Raw genomic sequence first — 24177 nt, 5'->3', positions numbered from 1 at the left:
TACCATCCTGGTAACTCTTCTCGTGGCTGATAATGGTCTCAAACTCATGCTCCAGACAGTTGGCATTGACCTGGGCCACCTCCTCTCGAAAGTGTCCCTTGCTATCCTCGTCTATAATGCAATGGAAACCCCCCAGCAATGTTCCATAGAGCTCAAGGATCTCCACAGTAAGGAGTTCAGTGGTGATGTCCTCTGTTCCCAGCAGGTGGGACACCTTGTGGATGAGGGTGCCTGGTTTAGAATCCTGGCACAGGTCATCTGGTGCTGACCAGAATTCCTTGAACAATAGACCAAGTTGTTCCCGTCTTCGGGACAGATGTAGGCAAAGGTTTCACTCCCTCGAGGGTCTGAGTCCTCTCTGAAGCTCATCTCCTTCATCAACTGCAGAAGGTCCTTGAGGAGCATGCAGAACTGGTCCCTGAGGAATGCAGCAGAACTGGTAGGAGTCCAAGGGCTCTGAGCAGCTGTATCCAAAGCTGACTGGAAAGCCATAGAAGCGCTTCTCCAAAGCATCCTCCAGTATCTCTTAGGCTGCCCTCCTAGCCTGCTCAGAAACCATCAACTTCTTCCACTCAGCTCTGTGATGTAGGAAGACTTCTGCAGGGCAGAGAATACTAATATTTCTGCCATGGTGTTAATATTAAACTCTCTGGGATATGTGGGACGCTAGCGTCCCACCTGGCCAAACGCCAGGGACAATGCAGAGCGCCAAATTCAAATAAATGACTATAAAAATCAAACTTTCATTAAATCACACATGCAAGATAGCAAATTAAAGCTACACTTGTTGTGAATCCAGCCAACATGTCAGATTTCAGGCATTTCGGCGAAAGCAAATGATGCTAATATCTGAGCACAGCACCTCCGTAATCAAAGAGAGAAAAGCATATTTCAACCCTGCAGGCGCGACACAAAACGCAGAAATAAAAATATAATTCATGCCTTACCTTTGACAAGCTTCTTTTGTTGGCACTCCAATATGTCCCATAAACATCACAAGTGGTCCTTTTGTTCGATTAATTCCGTCGATATATATCCAAAATGTCCATTTATTTTGCGAGTTTGATCCAGAAAAACACCGGTTCCAACTTCCGCAACTACAAAATATCTCAAAAGTTACCTGTAAACTTTGCCAAAACATTTCAAACTACTTTTGTAATACAACTTTAGGTATTTTTCACGTGAATAATCGATAAAATTGAAGACGGGATTATTTGTGTTCAATACAGGAGGAAAACAAACCTACAGTTTGCTAGCTTTCTGGTCACTCGCCTCTATCTAACAGTACACTACAAGTGACCCTCGTTCTGAACAGGGCTACTTCTTAATTACACAAAGGAAAAACCTTAACCAATTTCTAAAGACTGTTGACCTCCAGTGGAAGTGGTAGGAACTGCAAGAAATCTTAGAAATCTGTATTCCCAATGAAAACCCATTGAAAAGAGAGTGACCTAAAAAAAAAATCTGAATGGTTTGTCCCCGGGGTTTCGCCTGCTAAATAAGGTATGTTATACTCACAGACATGATTCAAACAGTTTTAGAAACTTCAGTGTTTTCTATCCAAATCTAGTAATAATATGCATATCTTATCTTCTGGGGATGAGTAGCAGGCAGTTGAATATGGGCATGCATTTCATCCGGACGTGAAAATACTGCCCCCTGTCACCAAGAAGTTAAAGTACAGCTTGTCTGTAAGTCTGAACTATCCTTCTCAGGTTTACCAGGTTCTGTCCATCCTATCTTTCAACTCTTCATTGATGATCAGCCTTTTATACACACACACACACACACACACTTTCCCTTTAGGGGAGTTGTGAGACATAAGCAAAAGTGAAAGTACACATGGCTGAAATTCCATTCACATTGTGCAACACACACATACCGACAGTACACAAGAGTAAGGATTTTCTCTAAGTAGTTTGGAAACTGATCTTTTGGTTCTCACCTGCAATCTGTAATTCCTACATCACATGCTTTAAACTATAAGTATTGTGTGTGTCATGATATTGGTTTGACTTCTGTTGTTTGCACTGCAATTTTATGGTTAAGCAATAACACCCGAGGAGGTGTGGTATTTGGTCAATATACCACGTCTAAGGGCTGTTCTTCTGTACAACGCAACACAGAGTGCCTGGACACAGCCCTTAGCTGTGGTATATTGGCCATATATCACAAACCCCAGGTACGTTATTGCTATTATAAACTGTTTACTAACAGAATTGGAGCAGTAAAAATAAGTCTACCAAAATGTACTATTGTGTACGTTAGTTGCGCTTCCCTTCCTCTTCTTTCTACCAGTAAAAATATGTGTTTTGTCATACCCTTGGAATACAATCTGATATACCACGGCTGTCAGCCAATCAGCATTCAGTGCTCGAACCACCCCGTTTATAATTAAACTTAACATGGTGGATGTGTGAGGCAGGCGTGTCCTATCCTTATAGAGAAGTGTCTGGATCTCTTTACACCAGGTGTGCTCACCTATTTTTGTTTTCTGTTACTCCTCCATTTTGTGTGTTTTGTGTCCAGTTTGTTATATAAATGCAGAGTAATACAGTACTGTACATGAAGTAAATGTGTCCATACAATGTATCAATTTTCATCAATATAATATGAATTAATCACCTTTGTTATGCTGGTGTTAGGTTTGTTCCCCCTGTAAATCTATTTCTCTCTATTTGGCTGTCTATTTCTCTCTCTCTCTGAGATGTGGGGAAAGGGCATATAATTACTGAAGTTTAATTGGAGAAGCAACACAGAGACAGGGGTCTAATAGAGCCAAAGCAAAAGGCTGCAGTGAATTATGCATTGTGTGTGTGTGTGTGTGTGTGTGTGTGTGTGTGTGTGTGTGTGTGTGTGTGTGTGTGTGTGTGTGTGTGTGTGTGTGTGTGTGTGTGTGTGTGTGTGTGTGTGTGTGTGTGTGTGTGTGTGTGTGTGTGTGTGTGTGTGTGTGTGTCAATCAACTGACCTTAAGTCAATCCTCAGAGTACAATAGAGTATGCTATGACAAGTGATCACTTGATAGTCAAGAAGACTGAATGAAGGTCGCACATATACAGTTCAATGTGAGTGTCAGCATTGTAAATTGTGTTCATCAAAAAATCTAAAAGGACACACCACATTTAGTTATGAATCAACATTTATTAGTTATCATAATCGTATGTACACCAATGGTACAACACTTATTGATATGTATGAACATACTTTTATACCACAGATCTGGTAAAGAAAATAATTCAGATTTTTTTCTTCTTTATTTTGTAATATTCTGTCCCCCGAAATAATCTCTCCCTTTACATCAAAATTACAGCAACAGCTTTACAAATAAGGGACATCCTAGAACAGTAAGCGAGGGAGTGAAAGGTAGGGCAGGAGTGAGAAAGGTTATCAGGTCTACTCAGGAGGAGCCTATCAGGTTATCAGGTCTACTCAGGAGGAGCCTATCAGGTTATCAGGTCTACTCAGGAGGAGCCTATCAGAAACACAGAGACTTCTGCAGAATACAAACTTGAAGATATACTGGCTCATCTTAGAAATACTGTGCCAACCCATTTCCATTTGAACATCCTCTTTACTCAATATTGGGTTTGTTTGTGTGTGTGTAAACAATTGTGATGAAAATGACGAAAGGCAAAAAGGCAAATTTACCAATATGTATGTGGATAGGTTTATGAAATGGTGCTGGTGGGTTGATAGTTCTGGATAGACAGAGGCAAGTGTATGGATATGGCACTGGGGCTCGTTACAGTTACTGTCTCTATCTGTGAGGAATAATCTAAACATGAAATCTGACTGTTTGGTGTATTTAATTATGTCTTGTAGTTACCACAATATGATGCATAAAGCACAAGACAGGAGGCGGACACTGATGGTGAGTGTGGTGTTCTCTGGTAGAAAGTCTAGATGATTCCTGGAACAGGATCAGGGTGACCACATGAGGAGCTATATTTTGTTAGATGCTAGGCCAGACATTCTGATCAGATTTGCTATTTTAGTCATAATGAACAAGCTAAGCTGTACTTGTTTCACTAGTTAATAGTAAATTTGACCTTTTCCTCTTCCTCTGGAGACCTAGTCATGATAACATTTACATCTCACCAACGTAGAAACAGCACATCACCCCACATGGACTCCTTTTATTAATCAGATAGTTTCTCCTCTTTCTATTTGTCTTTCCAGTTCAACATTGTGCACCTCAGAATCATTGTTATCTCTGGAACATGTATGCACAATGAAAATGAATGTACACAACTTATATCTCCATGGAACAAACATTCAAAACGCTTACATTAGATACAAAAAAAGATATGCATATATTGATGTGTGGCAGCAAAGTGAGAACTAGTTAACAGCTATTAACAAATAAAAATAAGCAATTTATTACACATTATTGTCTAGACATTTTGACTAATCTATTTTTATTCCGAACATAGATCATATTTCTCTAGAGGATTACAAAAAACTGTCACAGCAATTAATCTCTATTCCTACATACCATGTCAACCCCCCTCCCAAAAATAAAACAAAATATTTGTTACCCTCAATATGTACACAAAGTGCAAGGAGGCACTTCAATATCATGCTTTTAATATAGTGGTGCAAAACAAATATCCTAATTTTTAACTTCATGCTCCTACAACAGTGAGTTTGAACAGAATAGTGTTCAAACACTCAATCCCTATGGTAACATACTGGTCTGCATCCTCTCCTTATTGGAGGACAAATTCCTGAAGGTCACAAGGTCAAAGGTCAGGCCCTAGCCCTAGTGCCATCAGGGGTTTTAGTGCTGTGCTCAGCATCTCACTCATTGCATGTTAGAATGTGTGTGGTGACATTCCAGGTTAAATTGTGTGCATGTGTGCATGCAAGTGTCGGATGTGTGTATGTGTTGTGTGCGTCTGTGCATGTATGCGAGTGTGCATACGTGTGTGTGCATATGTGTGTGTGCGGGCATGGGTGTGTGTGTGTGTGTGTGTGTGTGTGTGTGTGTGTGTGTGTGTGTGTGTGTGTCTGTGCATTGTGTCTGTGTGTGATGGCAGTGTCCATGCAGCTCTTACAACAGAACACCATTGTGTGCTGTGTCGTAGAGAAGAACACTTTGTTATACAAGCTCAAAAGCAACGTGGCATTGATATTCTGACTGAGAACGTTTTTTAGGTAACTAAATGACTGTGTGCTGCACTATGAATGCTTGTTAAGTTTTTTAGTGTGACTTTAATCGGCATTGTCATAACGGTCAAACTGACTGCACAGTTTGGAGTTAACATCTTCAAAGCAAGGTTGTCACTGAACAAAATAAACAAAACTAGACCATAGAGCAGGACATGACACAGATAAAGAAATCCACACCTGCAGAACGCCTCACCTGCACAAAATGTCTCTCATACAATCACATACATGCATTAATGATTAGCAGCCAGTGATAGAACTTTGTGTGGGTTTATCTTTTTAGCCAGTTTGGTTCCAGTCGGGGGATAGAAATCTCCTACCTGATTGTTGCCATGTTTGTAGTGGCCATTTTCAGACAGCAAGATGACTGCTATACATTAGTAACAATAAGAGACCAATGATACACACAGCTGCAGCATTCAGGGTCTCTGAGAACAGTCGTCATCGTCTGTGGTAATAGGTTGTTTACTCACAAAGGAGACCCCACTCTTGGGGTGGATAAAAATATTCGGGATGTAAATACTGCCAACTGGCCACTAGTTGTGCAGAGTTATCAACCTGTTGAAACTTGCAGTCGTATTACTTTTTTCACTTCTATGGTTGTTCTGTGGCATCTTTGATAATATATGTGTGTTTGTACTTTCAGGCACTAAGGGAAGCCAAGAAAATTGGAGTCACTGGAATGGTAAAGTTGGAAAAATGTGAAAATGTATGTGGGCTAAAAATAATCCCTTAATTAAAGTATCTTACTTAGTAATAGTTGTAAAGGTAAACCTTGTCTCTGTCATATAGCAAGATATACAAAAAATGTTTCTCTTTAAAAAATATCAAGGTGTTAAACAGTCGGTGTTCAAAGTCAAAGCTTTCATATTTAAGTTGTGCTATATAAAGGCAAGTGTCAATATCCTATTTTCTTTCATGAGCAGGTAAACATGTTGAGGGCTTGGTGAAAGTGTATCTTTCCCTGCCAAGGAGTTAATGCTACAGCCTGAGTATAGTTTCCCTATATTGGGTTCTTCGAATTACAAATGTCAAATGTGAAAAGAGACCCGTGTCAAAAAGGGATAAAAAATGATCTAGAACTATTTTATCCTCAAAGCTGCAATTGTGCTATTTGTACTTTTCAGTATTACATTTTTTTCATATTTATCAAGATATTTATTGTATCTTGCTAGATCCTTCACAATTTACACTTGATTCTCATTATTTTTAGCCTCAGATAATCAAATTGATAGCTTCAGTGGAAGGGAGAAAGGTCTGATAAATACCTCCTACACTTCAGTACTTGGACTAATTCATATGAAAAACCTCCCTGAACTGAAGCTATTGATATATTGGTATCTGGGGACAAATTTCACCTTTACGTTTCTGTTTGAGGCATTGCAGTAATTGAGTGAAGAGATCTTTATGCACCTCTTGGTATATAATTTGCAGGAGTTAAAATTAGTAATGAGACACCTTCTTCACTTGGAGATAGCTACAAATAGATAGTGTACAGAGTAAGAAACCCCGAAAGACCATATAAATGACCGTCAATAAGTCATGGAGTTTTTTCAAAGGCTTCTGGCTTGATTGATTATATGCCTGTTTGGTCCCTATTAGTAACTGGGGAGATATGGCATGTTCTCACCCCCAACCCATCCACACATACACACACAGCCACACACCCAAATCACACAGATACAGTATATAATCTCACACTAGAAGCTAGAAGCAACATTTATGAAGTCCCTTTCCCTTACAGTAGAAAAAGAACATATTACAATAAAAAAGAGAAGGAGAGGTTCCATGTTTCGTTTGTGTTTTGTGCTTTTGAATTCCAGAGAACATGTGCTTGTGGAGTAAGGCTCAGGTTGCAGACCCTGCCCTTATAGGTATGTGTCTCTCTATTCTACAGTATCACCACCCTAATTCCCCCTGGGGATTGTGGGTAATATTAGGTAATAAAGACACTCAGATAGGTCACATGGGCTCTGTCAGGTATAGGTCAAAGGTTAACTTGTGAGGAAAAAGGGGCCAGGGCTCAACAGATGCCTACTGTGGTATCATTGGTAATAGTAATGACATGTGTAATAATGTCAAGTTTGATACAGGCATTACTTCAGTCTAGCATGACTCACACTCTTATCTTCCACACATTGTCTGTTGTTAGACTGACAAATTGCCAGTACCAAACTCACAGCTACAATCACATTCTGGAGGACTGTTGTTCCATTGTTACTCCCCCAAACTTTGACCCTCCCCCTGCTTTCCCCCTGCTTTGAATGCAGTACTCTTATAGATGCATATATTTATAGGAATAATTTATGTTGTGCAAATGTTTGCTATGAAGCACACATTAGTGCTCTAACAGGTAAAACATACCTTTGTTATCATCTCACTGATAAGTGAATTAGTATTAGTCCTCTTCGTCAGTCAGATAGACGGTTAGAAACACTGTAGGAACTACTACAAACATTTCAAAAAAGAAATAAAACTACATTAAAAAAAGACAATTAGTAGTTTTGTTCGCATGACTCTTTTTTTCACCAGATAGGAAAGGATGTGGAACTGGGGATCTGTGTGCTGGCTTTATTCACGTTTCTGGGGTTCCTCCTCAACAAGCATGCACTCCGCCATGGTCGCCGCAGCGGTAGAGCCATTTGTGGTCGAGGTTACCTGAAAGCAATCACCATGGACATCTAAACAGCAGGTTTACACATCTATGTAAACAGGCACAGTGCACATGCTTCATGACCTGGACTGAATACTTTGGAGCAAAGACAGCAGAAGAACTGTAGAACTACTCTGATCATTTGGTTTGCATTTGGTTGCACATACATTATATACTTAAAGGCTTTTACTTTCAAATTTTACTTTTCGAATGGTTTTAAGTGTCAAAATATCAACGAAAGACTATCATAATGAAACAATTGGTTCTGTGCTCCAATGAAATGAATGATCACAATATAACAGATAGGTGTATACTGAAGATATCAGGAAGACCTGGACAATCACTGAGGATCATGCTGATGGAATCACGGTGGTCTGTCTTAACAACGAGCACCAGACCTTTTTACTGTGGTCCTTCTGTGGCTCAGTTGGTAGAGCATGGCGCTTGTAACGCCAGGGTAGTGGGTTCGATCCCCGGGACCACCCATACGTAGAATGTATGCACACATGACTGTAAGTCGCTTTGGATAAAAGCGTCAGCTAAATGGCATATATTATTATTATTATTATTATACTGACCTGAGAACAATCAACATATAATCACAAATCTAACATGCAGTGAAATACAGAGGATCTTAATTTTATCCTGCTTGTCACAGCAGGAAAATATTGATTCAGCCGCAGGAAATGTGGATTATTCTACGGATTATAATGAATAGACATTTTTGTAGGGGTTGATACATTCAGGGGTTGGAATTGATTTAGGGAACAGAACAGAAACCCAAATAAATAAATAAATAATAATAACTGAGGAAAATAATCAGAACCTGGAACTAAAGTCCTCTGTTCTGGAACAGAACCGTTATTTTAAAAGCATGGGAACTGGTTAATAAGGTAGTTACAGTCTTGTCCCATTGCTAAAACTCCCATACGCAAATATCGAGAGCAATGTGTCCTCCGAAACACGACCCCGACTAGCCACACTGCTTCATGACACACTGCTTGCTTAACCCAAAAAACAGCTGTATGGTGTTTCGTCCAACACATTTCGGCAACCAAAGTCAGCGTGCATGCGCCTGGCCTGCCACAAGGAGTCACTAGAGCGTGTTGGGACAAGGACAAGACGCTGGGCCAATTGTGCGCCACCTCATGGGTCTCCCGTTCGCAGCCACCTGCGACACAGCCTGGAATCGAACCCGGGTCTGTAGTGACACCTCTAGCACGCCAGTGCAGTGCCTTAGACCGCTGCGCAACCTGGAAACTTTTCCATGCTAGTTACAGATAATATAGTTATCATTCTTCACATTGGATTTATTAACTAAGTATTTTTAATTCTGGTGCCGCTCTGCACACACAAGCTTGTTAGCTAGCTAGCTCTGGTCCAACTTTAAGCCAACTCTCGAATGTTTAAAGACATTCAAAGTTCCTCCATAGAAGCCGCTCCAACATATGTATAATTCTATGGGCCTAATTTAGATAATGCATGTCATAACAAGATGCCCAGCACTTAGAGCCAAGCCTCCTCCTCCACCCTCTCTCACTCTCTCCCCATTCGCAAAATTCCAGTTGCATCTCACACCCTACACTTGTTATCGAGCATGTAAACAAGTCTGTAGGTTGCCCGCTCTATTGCAAGCTGATCTATTTGCACTGATTGATGAAGTAATTCAATGTAGAGCTAACGTTAAAAAAATACAGGTTTAAAAAGTAACAGAAAGGAACGCTATAAACCGGTACTTTATTTGGGTTTGAACTGGTTCAGAACTTTATTTTGCAGGTCGTAAGAGTGGAACAGAACAAAACAAATAATGGTTGTTCTTAACTAAACGATTGGAAAATTATTTTGGTTCCAACCCCTGGAAACATTAATCAAATCCAGTCTGAAATGTTTTAATTGAAATTACAAACGTTTTAAACCTTGCCTATGCTACAATGTGTGTTTCTTGCTGTACAGGAAAATGCTCTGCGAAAACAGAGTGATTCAATTAAAATAGAAGATCGGTATATAAAATGTTATAAATACAAAAACAGATACAAATTAAACAAGGTACAAAATACTACAAAATGAGTGCAATGTTATGTTTTAGTCTGTACAAGTTATTTTGCAAGGCGTTCTACAATGGTTTGTGTCTTTGGTTAAATGTTAGAAAAGTTATTTGAGTTAGTTAATGTACACCCAACACACACAAGAAAATAAAGAGAGAAAACATTGGAAGAAAACAGCCTTTGTACCATGCTTCGCTAGCTTAATGGATGGATACAGAACTGTCAGAATACAGTATATTGTTGTGGTCAGACCATTGGAGTGCAAGGGCCTCCGTGTTGCTAAGCAACACCCTTGATCCTATAATAAATTAATGGGTTTGAAAGCAGGGCCCGCTGCTCTACAAAATAAGCAGCCCAAATTCCTCCACATCATAGCAGCCAACGGCCTTGATTCAAAGTGTTACTGTTTCGGATTATGCGTGAGCTACATTGTATCTTCCAATTTCACAAGATTTCTCACAATGAGTAAGAATAACTGGTCTGAAAATGCAAAAGCATCTCATCTCTAAAGACTGAGAATGACTCAGTTCCGGTCTGGAGGGTGCCAGGGCTCAGTCATAAAATGCAGTGCTAATGAAGCACTGTATCACTCTCACTGCAATTATATGACATGCCTTTAAAATGATCCAGTTAGACAGAGGAATTTATGTCATTTTAATGGATATAACAGAGTACGAAGAGAATGCACATCTACAGTGTTTTCTCATAAACCCTATGAAGTCTAATTTGATCACAAATTCAATAACGAAGCCTAGAAAGCAGCAGGAATAACGGCACGGCCTCTGAAGTAGCCCGGAGAAAGAGCCTAAATCACATCATTTGACAAGGGATTTGGGGTAGGAGATAGTGGTGAAACCTGCATGCGCAGCTTAGATGGCTTTCCCTCTCTCTCAGATCCAACCCCAGCAGGTTGAAAGGGAGGGAATGAGGCCGGGTGGTGAGTGGGGGAGGTGGTGGTGGAAGGGGGGTGATGAGTGGGGGAGGTGGTGGCGGGAGGGGGCATTTTGGGTAAGCCCACTGATTTGGATTTGCACTTGTGAGAGACACTGTCTCATATTTGTGGGTGCTTGTTTTCTGGTTTGCAATTATTTGGGTATTTACATTAGCTGTTTGTGGTATTTACAAAAACAGAAAAAATGCTGCAAGTTTAGAATGTATTCTTATAAATATTGCACAAAAGCTGATATTCCAAGCGAATTCACACGGAAATATATACACATGTATTTTACTTATATTTTTCTGTTTCTTCTTAAAATAACTGTGTATGTATTTACAATGGCATCAAACAAACATGCAAAATGAAAGAGAGAAAAGAAAAGTTGCAGTGCAGCATGCAGCATGTTAGGCAGCTATATACCAGTCTCTATGTCAGCAAGCATGAATTGTACCTTGCACTCATCTACCACTACTGAATTGTGAGCGGCATATTGGACGCACTGGTTGGAGTTGTTTTCGTGGTGGTTCTTGAGGTCATCATAGTAGGACGAGGTCTTGTTCATCATCTCAATGTCATCTGACTTGCCATGTGTAGCGTCCAGCTCGTCCAGCTCAGCCTTGGACAGGTGGTACACGATGCCCGCGCCGTATGAGTCTCCCACCACGTTCACTGAGGTACGGAACCGGTCCCTGGGAAAGGAAAAAAAGGAATGGGTGGGAATACACCAAAGTGTTGTGTGGAGATCAGAAAACGGGATTGATAGGGGTAAGAAAAAAATCTGCTTTAACTGAGAGCATGGTATATATCCTGTATACACATTTTTTTTTTACTTGGCAAGCCAGTTAAGAACAAATTCTTATTTTCAATGATGGCCTAGGAACAGTGGGTTAAATGCCTTGTTAAGGGGTAGAACAACAGATTTACCTTGTCAGGTTGGGGATTCGATCTTGCAACCTTTCGGTTACCATTCCAACGCTTTAATCACTAGGCTACCTGCCATCCCCACAATCAGCTCCTTGACTTTGAATACATATGACTACATTAACTTGGTTCTGAATCAAGAGCAATGCAGATCCACTCACAGGAGCCAGTCAACAGCAACCAGCAGGCTGATGTCCTGAGTTGGCAGGCCCACTGCAGTGAGGATCAGAAGCATAGTCACCAGTCCAGCACTGGGAATACTCGCCGCACCAACACTGGCCAGAGTAGCTGTCAAACTGCATGGGGAGAAAGATAGACAGGAGAGAAACCAGTTCATGGTTAAAACTGCTCTACAGATTCAATTTAAAAGTCCAAAGGCCAAGCACTGTGTCTATTAACCAAACTGCACATGAGGCTAATGGGTACAGTTACTTCATGAAGCACGTTCAGAGTGAGTTGGTGTCACTGTAATAATAATATGGGATATTTTGGACTGGCATCCCTGAGGATGAGTACTCAATTCCTGCTTAATCCACAACACATAACTATGTATGGTAACCATAAGTGTCTTTGAATAACAGTGTCCCCTAAATTTGCTGAAATTTACATCACTACTTATTAAATTGATAAGGTAGGCAGTGAAATTCCCACCCTGATCAGAAATGTATTCACAGCCACATTTTGTTATGTTACAGCCTGAATTTAATGTGATGTTATGTCACTGGCCTACACACAATACTCCATAATGTCAAAGTAGAATTATGTTTTTAGAATTGTTATAAATTAACAAAAAAATGAAATAAGAACTCAAACCCTTTGTTATGGCAAAAGCCTAGAAAGGTTCAGGAGTAGAAATGTGCTTAACAAGTCACATAATAAGTCGCATGGATTCACTCTGTGTGCAATAATAGTGTTTAACATGGTGACTACCTCATCTCTGACTATGATGAATACCTCACCACACATTCAATTATCTGTAAGGTCCCTCAGTCGAGCAGTGAATTTCAAACACAGATTCAACCACAAAGACCAGGGAGGTTTTCCAATGCCTCGCAAAGAAAGGCACTTATTGGTAGATGGGTAAAAGCAGACACTGAATATCTCTTTGAGCATGTTGAAGTTATTAATTACACTTTTGTTTGTTGTTTCAATACACGCAGTCACTACAAAGATACAGGCGTCTTTCCTAACTCAGTTGCCGGAGAGGAAGGAAACCGCTCAGGGATTTCTCCATGAATGAATACAAATATTCCCAAATATGCATCCCGTTTGCAATACGGCACTAAAGTAAAACTGAAAAAATGTGGCAAAGATATGAACTTTATGTCCTGAATACAAAGCGTTATATATATATATATATGCCATTTAGCAGACGCTTTTATCCAAAGCGACTTACAGTCATGTGTGCATACATTCTACGTATGGGTGGTCCCGGGAATTGAACCCACTACCCTGGCGTTACAAGCGCCATGCTCTACCAACTGAGCTACAGAAGGACCACTATTATGTTATGTTTGGGGCAAATCCAACATAATACATCACTGAGTGCCACTCTTCATATATTTAAGCATGGTGTTTTCTGCATCATGTTATGGGTATCCTTGACATCGGCAAGGACTAGGGAGTTTTTTAGGATAAAAATAAACAGAATAGAGCTAAGCACTGGTAAATTCATAGAGGAAACCCTGGTTCAGTCTTCTTTCCAACAGACACTGGGAGACAAATTCACCTTTTAGCAGGACAATAACCTAAAACAGAAGGTCAAATATACATTGGAGTTGCTTACCAAGACGACATTGAATGTTCCTGGGTGGCCTAGTTAACATTTTGACTTATATTGGCTTGAAAAATCTATGTCAAGACTTGAAATTGTATGTCTAGCAATGATCACCAACCAACTTGACAGAGTGAAGAATAAAAAAAACAAAATAATGTGCAAATATTGTTCAATCCAGGTGTGCATAGCTCTTAGATACTTACAGAGAAAGACTCACTGCTGTAATCGCTACCAAATGTGATTCTAACTTGTATTGACCCATGGGTGTGAATACTTATGTAAATGAGATATTTCTGGTTTTAATTTTCAATAAATTATCAAAAATGTATTAAATCATGTTTTCACTTCGTCATTATGGGGTATTGTGTGTAGTTGGGTGAGAAAAAAAGGTGAGAAAAAAATATTTAATCCATCTTAAATTCAGGCTGCAACATGACAAATGTCATGAAAATGTCAAAAAGTCAAAAAGTCAAGGGGTATGAATACATTCTGAAGGCACTGTATGTTTTATGGCAGTCTGTACCTGACAGTGACTATCTGACCAGCATCCAGATAGATGTTGTTCATCTGGGCAATAAAGATGGCCGCCACGGCCTCATAGAGGGCGGTTCCGTCCATGTTGATGGTGGCCCCGACTGGGAGCACGAAACGGGTGACTCTCTTATCGATTCCCAAGTTTTCCTCCAGGCAACGGAAGGTGACAGGCAGTGTCCCAGCACTGACAGAGACAAACACAGCTACAGTATGAGAGAGTCACGGTGTTGCATTCATTATTCCACAATGTTCAGCCTGCATATGTAATATGAAAGATATGACTAATTTTATAATATTTATATGAAAAGTTACCTGTACATTTAGTGACAGCAGTTAGATGTAAATAGTGTAAATAGTTTGATGCGTCCAACGTTGTGGCCCTTACCTGGAGGCTGTCCCTAGGGCAGTGATCCAGGCCTGGAAGATGCCCATGAAGAAGGTGTAGGGGTTTTTCCTGACAATAGCAAAGTAGATGGCGGGCAGGAAGATGGCTCCATGGATGATCAAGCCCACAATTACAGTCACCATGTACATCCCCAATTGCCTAGCAACCACCTCCAGGTCATCGATGGAGATGATCTTACCACAGATCAGGCAGCAGATACCGAAGGGAGAGTACCTAGGGGCAGAGGAGAGGTTTAACACCAAAGGCGGCCAGTGGCACCATAATTGGGGAGGACGTGCTCACAGTAATGTCTAGAACGGAATAAATGGAATGGTATCAAACACATCAAACACATGGTTTCCTATCTGTTTGATACCATTCCATTCACTCCATTCCAGACATTATTATGAGCCGTCCTTCCCTCAGCAGCCTCCTGTGTTTAAAACTGTATACACTCTGAAGAGAAAGAGGTATCCTTCTCAGTCAACGTCTACAATATATACCGGATTACCAAACGCAATCATAAAAATACTCATGTTTCTATCAGAGGAGCCTGGTGGGAGGACCGATATGAGGACGGGCTCGTTGTATTGTCTGGAAAGGAATAAATGGAACGGTAACAAACACATCAAACATGCTTGTCTCCGTTCTATTGATTCCATTCCAGCCATTACAATAAAAAAGACATGTTTATTTGTCACATACACCAGATAGGTGCAATGAAATGTGTTGTTTTAGTAGCACGGCACCCCTGGAGCAAATAAGGGGATAAGTGCCTTACTCAAGAACACATCGACATATTTGTCACCTTGATGGCTCAGGTATTCGAATCAGCAATCTTTCGGTTACTGGCCCAACACTCTAACCGCTATGGTACCTGCCACCTAATGAACTATCTGCCACCCAATGAGCCTATTCTCCAATAACTCCTCCCATCAGCCTCCTCTAGTTTTTATGGCTACCGTAGGTCCATATAGAATGGGCTTGAAAGGCTAAAGATCTCTTACCACATGATCATGATGACCAGGTTCATAACAATCTCGTTGAGGATGTTGAAGAACTCCAGCATGAGCTTGGCCCTCTCTCCCATCTTCCCCATGCAAATGCCAAAGGCAATGAAGAAGCCAATCACACCTGCATCACACAGTCAGGATAGGGAATCACAGCTGGGAATGAGTAAAGTAAATGGAGCTCACAGAGAGATATGAAGACAGAAGATCATAGTGAATGGAGAAGTTGTTTTTATGATGAATACAAATCTGCTACAGTTAGTGAGACAGAATTAGCTCCACCCAGGGATCACTTAAAGTGTGATACTGTATGTTATGCACTGGTTTATTCTCAGACAAATAAGTAAAGACAATTTTAAAAGTGTTATATGCTCAATTCCTTTCAGTTGGGCGGTTGTAGAAACAGTTGCAGCCTGGTCCAAAAGAGAAGCCACCATACCTAACACGTTCATGCCACTCTTAAACTGGAGGGTCTTCTTGATGATGAACTCAGGTTCCTTGGTGGCGTTGGACAGGAGCCCCTCCAGGGTGGTGGTGGCATTGACGTCCTCCTCAATCACCTTCTCCACCTTCTTAGTGACTGTCTGGATCTGAGGTGGGACAAGAGAACACAGACAAGTCCTTAATATCTTACATCTCAACCTATCTTAACTTTTGGTAACAAGGGGCTAAGGATGAAAATCGAAAAATATTTAAGTCATTGTGGTCTTCATAAGACTTGTTCTGGGGTTGCCTCATCCAGGCCCTTATTGACTCTCTCATCCAGGCCCTTAATGACCCTCTCATCCAGGCCCTTATTGACTCTCTCATCCAGGCCATTGTTGTTAAAAACATTTGCTAAAAATTGACTCACCTCGTTAAATAAATGTGGGTGTTGTAGTGTATTTTACCTGTTGGAAGCAGGCCTGTACCAGGTTCTCAGGAAATAGGTTCCTGATGAGGTCAAAGAAGGCATCCAGGCTGGACACATCATCATGTTTTTGGCCATCTCCCAGCTGCTCTTTCATCTTGGGGTTTCCGGGGTGGATGGCCAGTACCAGGATGACTCCCAGCACAGCAGCAATCACCGTGGTGGACATGTAGTAGACCATAGCCCTTGTTCCCAGGCGACCGCTAGACTTAGCATCTAGACCAGCCAGACCTACAGCCAAAACAAGCACTTCTAAACCTGGCATTTTTCCTCTTTCAGATTGAATATGTGTTATTATACCAGTATGGAATAAGTATAGGCCTATTAAGTTACTTTGAAGTGCTAAAAGTGAAAGATGATGATTGATACTAATAAATAATAAACTGAACAAACTATATTTAAAAACAGTAGTTCTCTCTCTTATATTGAACCTATGACTGTACCATACCATACCTGTGATTAAACTGGAGATGATGAGAGGCAGGATCAACATCTTCAGCATCCTCATCAGGATGTCTCCAGGGAAAGCGATCACCATGACAATGTCTGGGTGGATGGGAGAGGCATAACGAAGCAGCATCCCAGACACAGCCCCCAGAATCACACCTGGAGAATGAGAGGGGGGAAGGGTGTGAAAGAATACTAATAGATACAGAGGGAATCCCCTATGTCTGCAGCCAGAGGAATGAGAGAGACACCATAAGAGGAGAGGGGAACCAATACTACATTGTGATCAGTGACAGAGATCAGTGCAGAGGGAGAGAAAGCAGTAGTGAGGAGGTTGTGTGCCACAGTGTTCATGATTACCCTAGTGCAGGGAAGGCAATAGGTCCCTAACTCAGGGGCCAAGGAGTTAAGAACAGGTGGGATTTGGAAGTGACCCAAGAGTGCTGTGTCTGGCTCCCTTGTGAGAAGGTCCGGGGTGATAAGGACATTCTCCATTTAGAAAACATGCTGTAAAACTGTGCAGAGAGATTTTGACAATAATGAGAATAATTTCCAAATAAGACTTGCTTATGATATAAAGGCATCTATAGGAATATTAACAAACAATAACAAACTTAATTTCCATAGGTCTGCCTTAAATTGCTGCTTCTCGTTGCATATTAATTTAACACTCTGGATCTGGTTATGAGAGGCTGTGGATTGCATGTGTAGGGGCCAATGGGTAGGTGTGGATGGGGGAGACAGAATTGAGTCCCAGTGTGAGACAGGCTGATAGAGTATGATAGAGGATTAAGAGCGGGTCTCTTTGAAGACAGAGGAGGAGTCAGAGCTTCAGACAGGGAGAGGAGCATCTCTATTCCCTCTGAATCAGGTTTTCTAGGAACACTCAGTTAGCATCAGGGTATGATAATATCACTCTCACTATACTCCAGTATATGGAGTAGGCCTATAAGCAAGGGGAGTCCTGAGGAAAACAATAACACACTCCTCTGATCCTACAATGGCCCTGACTTTATCACCATGTGCCCTCAACCCCATCAGACCTCCTTTGCTTCCCATGGTTCAACCTTGGAAAACATCCCTAACCCACTTCCCAAATCCAATCTACATGTATCCTAAATAGAAAACTAGACCCTGGTCCCCCAACACCCCAAACTCTCTATCCGTGTCCTTTCACCCCAACCCCCTCCTCCCCCTGTGCCCCAGAGAGAGAGCTGAACTCTGAATGCTCCTGCCCCCTGCAGTCCCGTCTGCACACTGGCCCTGTGGTCAGTCCCTGTCTCTGTCCCCGGTTCTGTCTCTCTCTCTGTCCTGCTCAAGCTTGACAAGGCTAGGCCCAGACCCAAGCCCCCAACCCTCACCCCCTGTAGGCTGCACTTCCTCTGCTGCTAAATCCCTGCCAAAGATCACAGGCCCTGAGAGGGGCAATTCAAGCCTTTTAATCTCACAGATATCTGTCAGCTGTTTTACATTCACGCACAGCTTCATAAACGTAACCTCACCCTACTGGTGCTGCACACCTGCTGGATGAGGAAGGCATTTGTTTTCCTGTGCATGGAGCATCCTACATCTCTAACCCCATCCCAACCCCTCATCCAAGCCCTTATGCAATTTCCATAATGGCAGATTATTGATGCCACTAAGGGAGCCGCTTTGAAAGTGTTCTGCCAAATGGTCTGTTGTATATATTATAAATACACATGCACGCACGCACACACATTACATACAGACACACCCACAGACACACACACACACACACACATTCATTTATTTTCACGCACGTGTTCATTTGAACACACATAAAACCACTGAATGCAAACAAAACCGCTGTGACCTGAAACAAAAAGGGTATTTTTAGCGTCACTACCACTCTGCCCATCATTCCATTATAGTAAAGGACTATCATATCCTTCCCTGCTATGTCCTCACATTACACATGACTAGGGCCAGGAGTTGTTCCTGACCACATGACCTGAACTGCAGATAAATCCATAATCAGAGTCTATATCTATCTATGGCTCACTCTACACATAAGGGAAGGGAGGGTGCCAGGTGGTGGTGAGGGGGCACCAGGTGGTACTGGGCTAGGGAAGATCAGGGCACCTGCCACCTGGCTTGCTGGGCCAGCACAGATGGCTGCTCCTCTCCTCTCCATTGCCCTGGCCACTAACATAGCAGGACAGAGCACATCTGGCCAGAATACTGAACCGTGTCATCTGTCGGAATTGCCTTGTGTGTAACCCACCCTATGCTTGTCTTTTTCTCTGCCTCAACGTTAAACCATTGGTGTCTCAAGAGGTGTTTGAGACACATCATGGGCTCTGATATATCAAGTAAGAAATTAATCTTTGTCATTATACAATAAATGGATAGGCAGACATGCAGGTAAACAGGAAGACACAAACAGACAGAAGAGAGAGAGAGAGAGTGAGAGAGAGAGAGAGAGAGAGAGAGAGAGAGAGAGAGAGAGAGAGAGAGAGAGAGAGAGAGAGAGAGAGAGAGAGAGAGAGAGAGAGAGAGAGAGAGAGAGAAAGAGAAAGAGAAAGAGAGAAAGAGAGAGAGCGATTGTGATTGTGTGCTTGGTAAAACAGCTGACAATAGTACTGACCGAGCACGGTGAGTGTGAGCAGCAGGTTCTTGAAGAGAGAAGAGAAGCAGCTGATACATTTGTTCCTGGGCCTAGCCTCTATGGGCTCCAGATGACTCTCATGCATCCTCACCTCCACTTGCTTAGGCATGATGCCGGCACTGTGTAAGAGAGAGAGACAGACAGAGCCACAAAGAGAGACAGACAGAGGGAGTGAGAGTTAGTTACTTTAATATGCAAAACGTGCGTCTGACATGCCCATGCAGTCACATGTTTGGAGAAGCTATAGATGTACATTTTATGATCAGCACATGTGCCATTGCGACTGTCCTCATATTGTGAGGGTGAGGAAGGAGGCTAGATTCGATTGAGTCTCTAGAGTTAAATATAAAATATGTGGTGGCAGGTAGCCTAGTGGTTAGAGTGTTGGGCCAATAACCGAAAGGTTGCAAGATCAAATCCCTGAGCTGACAAAGTAAAAATATGTTGTTCTGCCCCAGAACAAGGCATTTTCCCTACAGTTAAGAATTTGTTCTTAAATGACTTTCCTAATGTGAGATGATCAGTTGCTAAATACATAGAGGACTTTAGAAGTTCAGGTCATGCAATAAGTCATCTGGTATCTCTGTAGTGATGCTTGTTGCCTAGCAGGTTGTCATGACAAGGTGGCCCAGGGTTACTTCGACAGCCAACAGATGGTGAGATGGTGATTAAAAAACTGAATTCCCTCAGAGGCAGGGAATTCAAAGTCTGTTTAATTAGAACAGATGGTGTATTTTGGAGACTTAGATCGGTTGTTGACAGGGTCTTGTTATCTGAGGCAGCATTTTAAGTCAAGTCCCAGAGCTGTCAGATAAAGTCAATATTTGCATTCACTTGGCAGTCCAGTCTATGGAGTATTTAAACTTTATTCCAACCCTTTTTTGACTGTAAACTTGAGGCAAATGTTAACTAAATGTTAACTACATTTTGTGTGCCATCACTACATACTTAGAAAAGAGGGTTCCCTTAACTGCTTAATCTGACTATTCCATTAGAGATGATGAGAGAAGAATAGAGTAGGGATAAAGGCAAGAAAGAGAAACAGAGAGCGAGAGAAAGAGAGCAATAGAGAGAGAGAAAGAAAGAGAGAGAAAAATAGCCTGGATTTTAGTGCCTGTAACTGTATACTGTAACTATTACTGTACTTTGTAACTTGCTCTAATTTGTTATTCTTCTGAATCAGAGGGTTCTTTTCTGTGCGTTTTAGATCCCATCTTGTATTGGCTAGCACTGTGACAGAAATGACGTGGAAACAATGTTGATTCAACCAGTGTGTGCCCAGTGGGTAATCTCCTGCCTCCTTGACACCGCTCTGCACTCCCCCCTCGCCCTCGGTCTAACTGTAATGAAAAGAGAGCATTTACGAGTATTCATGCAGTAGCTCTCTCAAAATTATACATTGTCAAATAAATGCCATTTTTATTACACTTCCTTCTAAATTAATATGCCTTCTCCTCCAACAAACAAAAGCAATACTTTTTTTGTGACTAACTCTTTTATTTAGTTCTGTCATTTAAAAACTAGAATAACACCCGTGATGATGACTAATGTGTGCCTGTGCATGGTGTTTACATGTCCTTTCTGCATTTCACACGTATGAAATAGGGAATTAATAAGTGGAAGTGTTTGCTCCATCTGTGTGCCTGGGAGCAGGCCAGCTGCTTTATCCTGTAGCCAAGCCTTATACACATCATTATAGAGGCTGAGATTGCCTTTCTTCAGTCTTCTCCTTAGCGTGTGTTGTTGTGTGTGTATGTATACTGTTTGAACACTGGAATGTGAGATGTAATCTACACTTTGATTAGCATGACCTTAAATAATTTTAAATTTGAACGTTATTATTTCTATATAGCCTACACTTTCTTGTTCTGAACTTCTAACGCAAGTGGGTCACATGTGGCTTCGTGACAATGATCAAGAGCAGCTTCTCGCCAATTTGAAAGCTCCAACACAGTTACACCTCCGACATCGCCAAAACATCAGCTATGTGGGTGTCGGCTATCACCGGTTAACACTTGATCTGATTCAATCTAATGCCCGAGTGGCACAGCGGTCTAAGGCACTGCATCTCAGTGTTTGAAGTGTCACAACAGACACACAGGTTCAATTCCAGGCTGTATCACAAAGAAGCCATGACTGGGAGTCCCATCAGGTGGCGCACAATTGGCCCAGGGTCGTCTCGTTTTGGGCGGTGTAGGCTGTCATTGTAAATAAGAATTTGTTCTTAGCCGACTTGTCTATAAAAAATCTCCAATATTGTGCGACATTGAACCTATAAGGTAATTTAGAAAAATCAATCCGTCAATACTTTGGCTTTGTCCTACAAGAGAATAAAGAATCTTAGCTACATTGCTCTCTTTCTGTGTTCTGTTCTTCTTTCTCTCTACAATTCTGAAAACACTTGAGAAATGCTGATGAGGTGGAAGTCTATCAAGTACTTTGTCCATGAGGGTAAGGATGTGAGGAACAGAAGTCTATTGAGGCATCTGGGACACCCTCAGTGTATTTGTGACTGTGGTACTGCTAACCCCAGGGGTGCGGTCAAAGTTTATTTCCTCTTTGTCCTTTTTTGTCATCTATTAACTGTCATACTTACGGATACGGATATGATTGAGTGTAGTCTGGCCCAGGAGTGGGAAGGTGAACGGAAAGGCTCTGGAGCAACGAACCGCCCTTGCTGTCTCTGCCTGGCCGGTTCCCCTCTTTCCACTGGGATTCTCTGCCTCTAACCCTGTTACGGGGGCTGAGTCACTGGCTTGCTGGGGCTCTCTCGTGCCGTCCCTGGGGGGGGGTGCGTCACCTGGGTGGGTTGATTCACTGTTGTGGTCGGCCTGTCTGGGTTTCCCCCCTTGGGTTGTACCGTGGCGGAGATCTTTGTGGGCTATAATCGGCCTTGTCTCAGGATGGTAAGTTGGTGGTTGAAGATATCCCTCTAGTGGTGTGGGGGATGTGCTTTGGCAAAGTGGGTGGGGTTATATCCTTCCTGTTTGGCCCTGTCCGGGGTGTCCTCGGATGGGGCCACAGTGTCTCCTGACCCCTCCTGTCTCAGCCTCCAGTATTTATGCTGCAGTAGTTTATGTGTCGGGGGCTAGGGTCAGTTTGTTATATCTGGAGTACTTCTCCTGTCCTATTCGGTGTCCTGTGTGAATCTAAGTGTGCGTTCTCTAATTCTCTCCTTCTCTCTTTCTTTCTCTCTCTCGGAGGACCTGAGCCCTAGGACCATGTCCCAGGACTACCTGACATGAGGACTCCTTGCTGTCCCCAGTCCACCTGGCCATGCTCCTGCTCCAGTTTCAACTGACCTGAGCCCTAGGACCGTGCCCCAGGACTACCTGACATGAAGGCTCCTTGCTGTCCCCAGTCCTCCTGACTGTGCTGCTGCTCCAGTTTCAACTGTTCTGCCTTATTATTATTCGACCATGCTGGTCATTTATGAACATTTGAACATCTTGGTCATGTTCTGTTATAATCTCTACCCGGCACAGCCAGAAGAGGACTGGCCACCCCACATAGCCCGGTTCCTCTCTAGGTTTCTTCCTAGGTTTTGGCCTTTCTAGGGAGTTTTTCCTAGCCACTGTGCTTTTACACCTGCATTGTTTGCTGTTTGGGGTTTTAGGCTGGGTTTCTGTACAGCACTTTGAGATATCAGCTGATGTACGAAGGGCTATATAAATAAATTTGATTTGATTTGATTTGATACTTCCTTAATAGAGTCAATGATAAGAAGTGAAACAATCATCCCAACAAACCGGGAACATTCCCAGAACATTAGCTAAGATTTCCATTAAGTTCTAGTTAGGTTCTAGTTTTAAAAGTATCAATGCGCCACTTGCATGTATTGTTGAATGGAAACCAAATTACCTGGAGCCGAGATTGCAATTCCTACAGCTTCCACACAATGTCACCAGTCTTGTCAATTGCCTAGGCTTTGTTTCTTGGTCAAACGAACAAGAGACAGCCCATTTCTTCCGGTCTTCGCCCCGTGATCAATTTGATAGATTATTAACATTTACTAATACCTAAAGTTGCATTACAAAAGTATTTCGAAGTGTTTTGTGAAAGTGTATCGTCGACTTTTTTCATTTTAATAAATGACGTTGCGTTATAAAACGCTGTTTTTTCCTTGATCACACAGTCTTCATAGATCGATATCTAGGCTATATATGGACCGATTTAATCTAAAAAAAGACCCAATAGTGATATTTATGGGACATCTAGGAGTGCCAACAAAGAAGATCGTCAAAGGTAATGAATGTTTTATATTTTATTTGTGCGTTTTGTGTAGCGCTAACTATGCTAATTATTTTGTTTACGTCCCCTGTGGGTCTTTTGGGGTGTTGCATGCTATCAGATAATAGCTGATAGCATGAAAAGCATTTTAAAAATCTGACTTGTTGGCTGGATTCACAACGAGTGTAGCTTTAATTCAGAACCCTGCATGTGTGTTTTAATGAACGTTTGAGTTTTAACGAGTGCTATTAGCATTTAGCGTAGCGCATTTGCATTTCCAGATGTCTAGATGGGACGCATGCATCCCGGGTCGACCCAAGAGGTTTTAAAGGAAGCCATATCCAACTAAAATCACATTTCATAAGAGTTTCGACACGTGATGAAGAAAGAAAATCATAAATTACAGTGTTACAAGTACACAATATATGAAGAGGATGGGAACATTTTAATAACCCAGAAATTATATTCTGTGTCCTGATTGATCATATCTGACTGAAAAAAGCAAAGAACAGATTAAATGTGTTCTAGGA

The 24177-nt window shown here is 41.8% G+C and overlaps 1 protein-coding gene across 2 annotated transcripts in view; it reads right to left on the bottom strand.

Moving 5' to 3' along the window:
- Positions 1 to 3121: 3121 nt before the first annotated feature.
- LOC118395747 (excitatory amino acid transporter 2-like) overlaps positions 3122 to 24177 on the bottom strand; it is a 68684-nt gene continuing 47628 nt past the window's right edge. The window contains exons 2-11 of one of the 2 annotated variants that reach the window (XM_035789635.2): positions 19397 to 19536; positions 16795 to 16947; positions 16322 to 16572; positions 15871 to 16021; positions 15429 to 15555; positions 14422 to 14655; positions 14026 to 14220; positions 11887 to 12021; positions 11256 to 11493; positions 3122 to 7827 (exon numbers count right to left, since the gene is read on the bottom strand). In XM_035789635.2, the coding sequence (XP_035645528.1) occupies positions 7741 to 7827; positions 11256 to 11493; positions 11887 to 12021; positions 14026 to 14220; positions 14422 to 14655; positions 15429 to 15555; positions 15871 to 16021; positions 16322 to 16572; positions 16795 to 16947; positions 19397 to 19526 (1701 nt within the window). In that variant the 5' untranslated portion in view covers positions 19527 to 19536 and the 3' untranslated portion in view covers positions 3122 to 7740. The remainder of the gene's footprint in view (positions 7828 to 11255; positions 11494 to 11886; positions 12022 to 14025; positions 14221 to 14421; positions 14656 to 15428; positions 15556 to 15870; positions 16022 to 16321; positions 16573 to 16794; positions 16948 to 19396; positions 19537 to 24177) is intronic. The other variant, XM_035789636.2, reaches the window with a different exon arrangement.

The sequence above is a fragment of the Oncorhynchus keta genome, chromosome 17 (genome assembly GCF_023373465.1).
Source record: "Oncorhynchus keta strain PuntledgeMale-10-30-2019 chromosome 17, Oket_V2, whole genome shotgun sequence".
NCBI classification, from domain to species: Eukaryota; Metazoa; Chordata; class Actinopteri; order Salmoniformes; family Salmonidae; genus Oncorhynchus; species Oncorhynchus keta.
The sequence above is the reverse complement of the archived record's forward strand: the minus strand, read 5'-3'. Positions and strand labels throughout refer to the sequence as shown.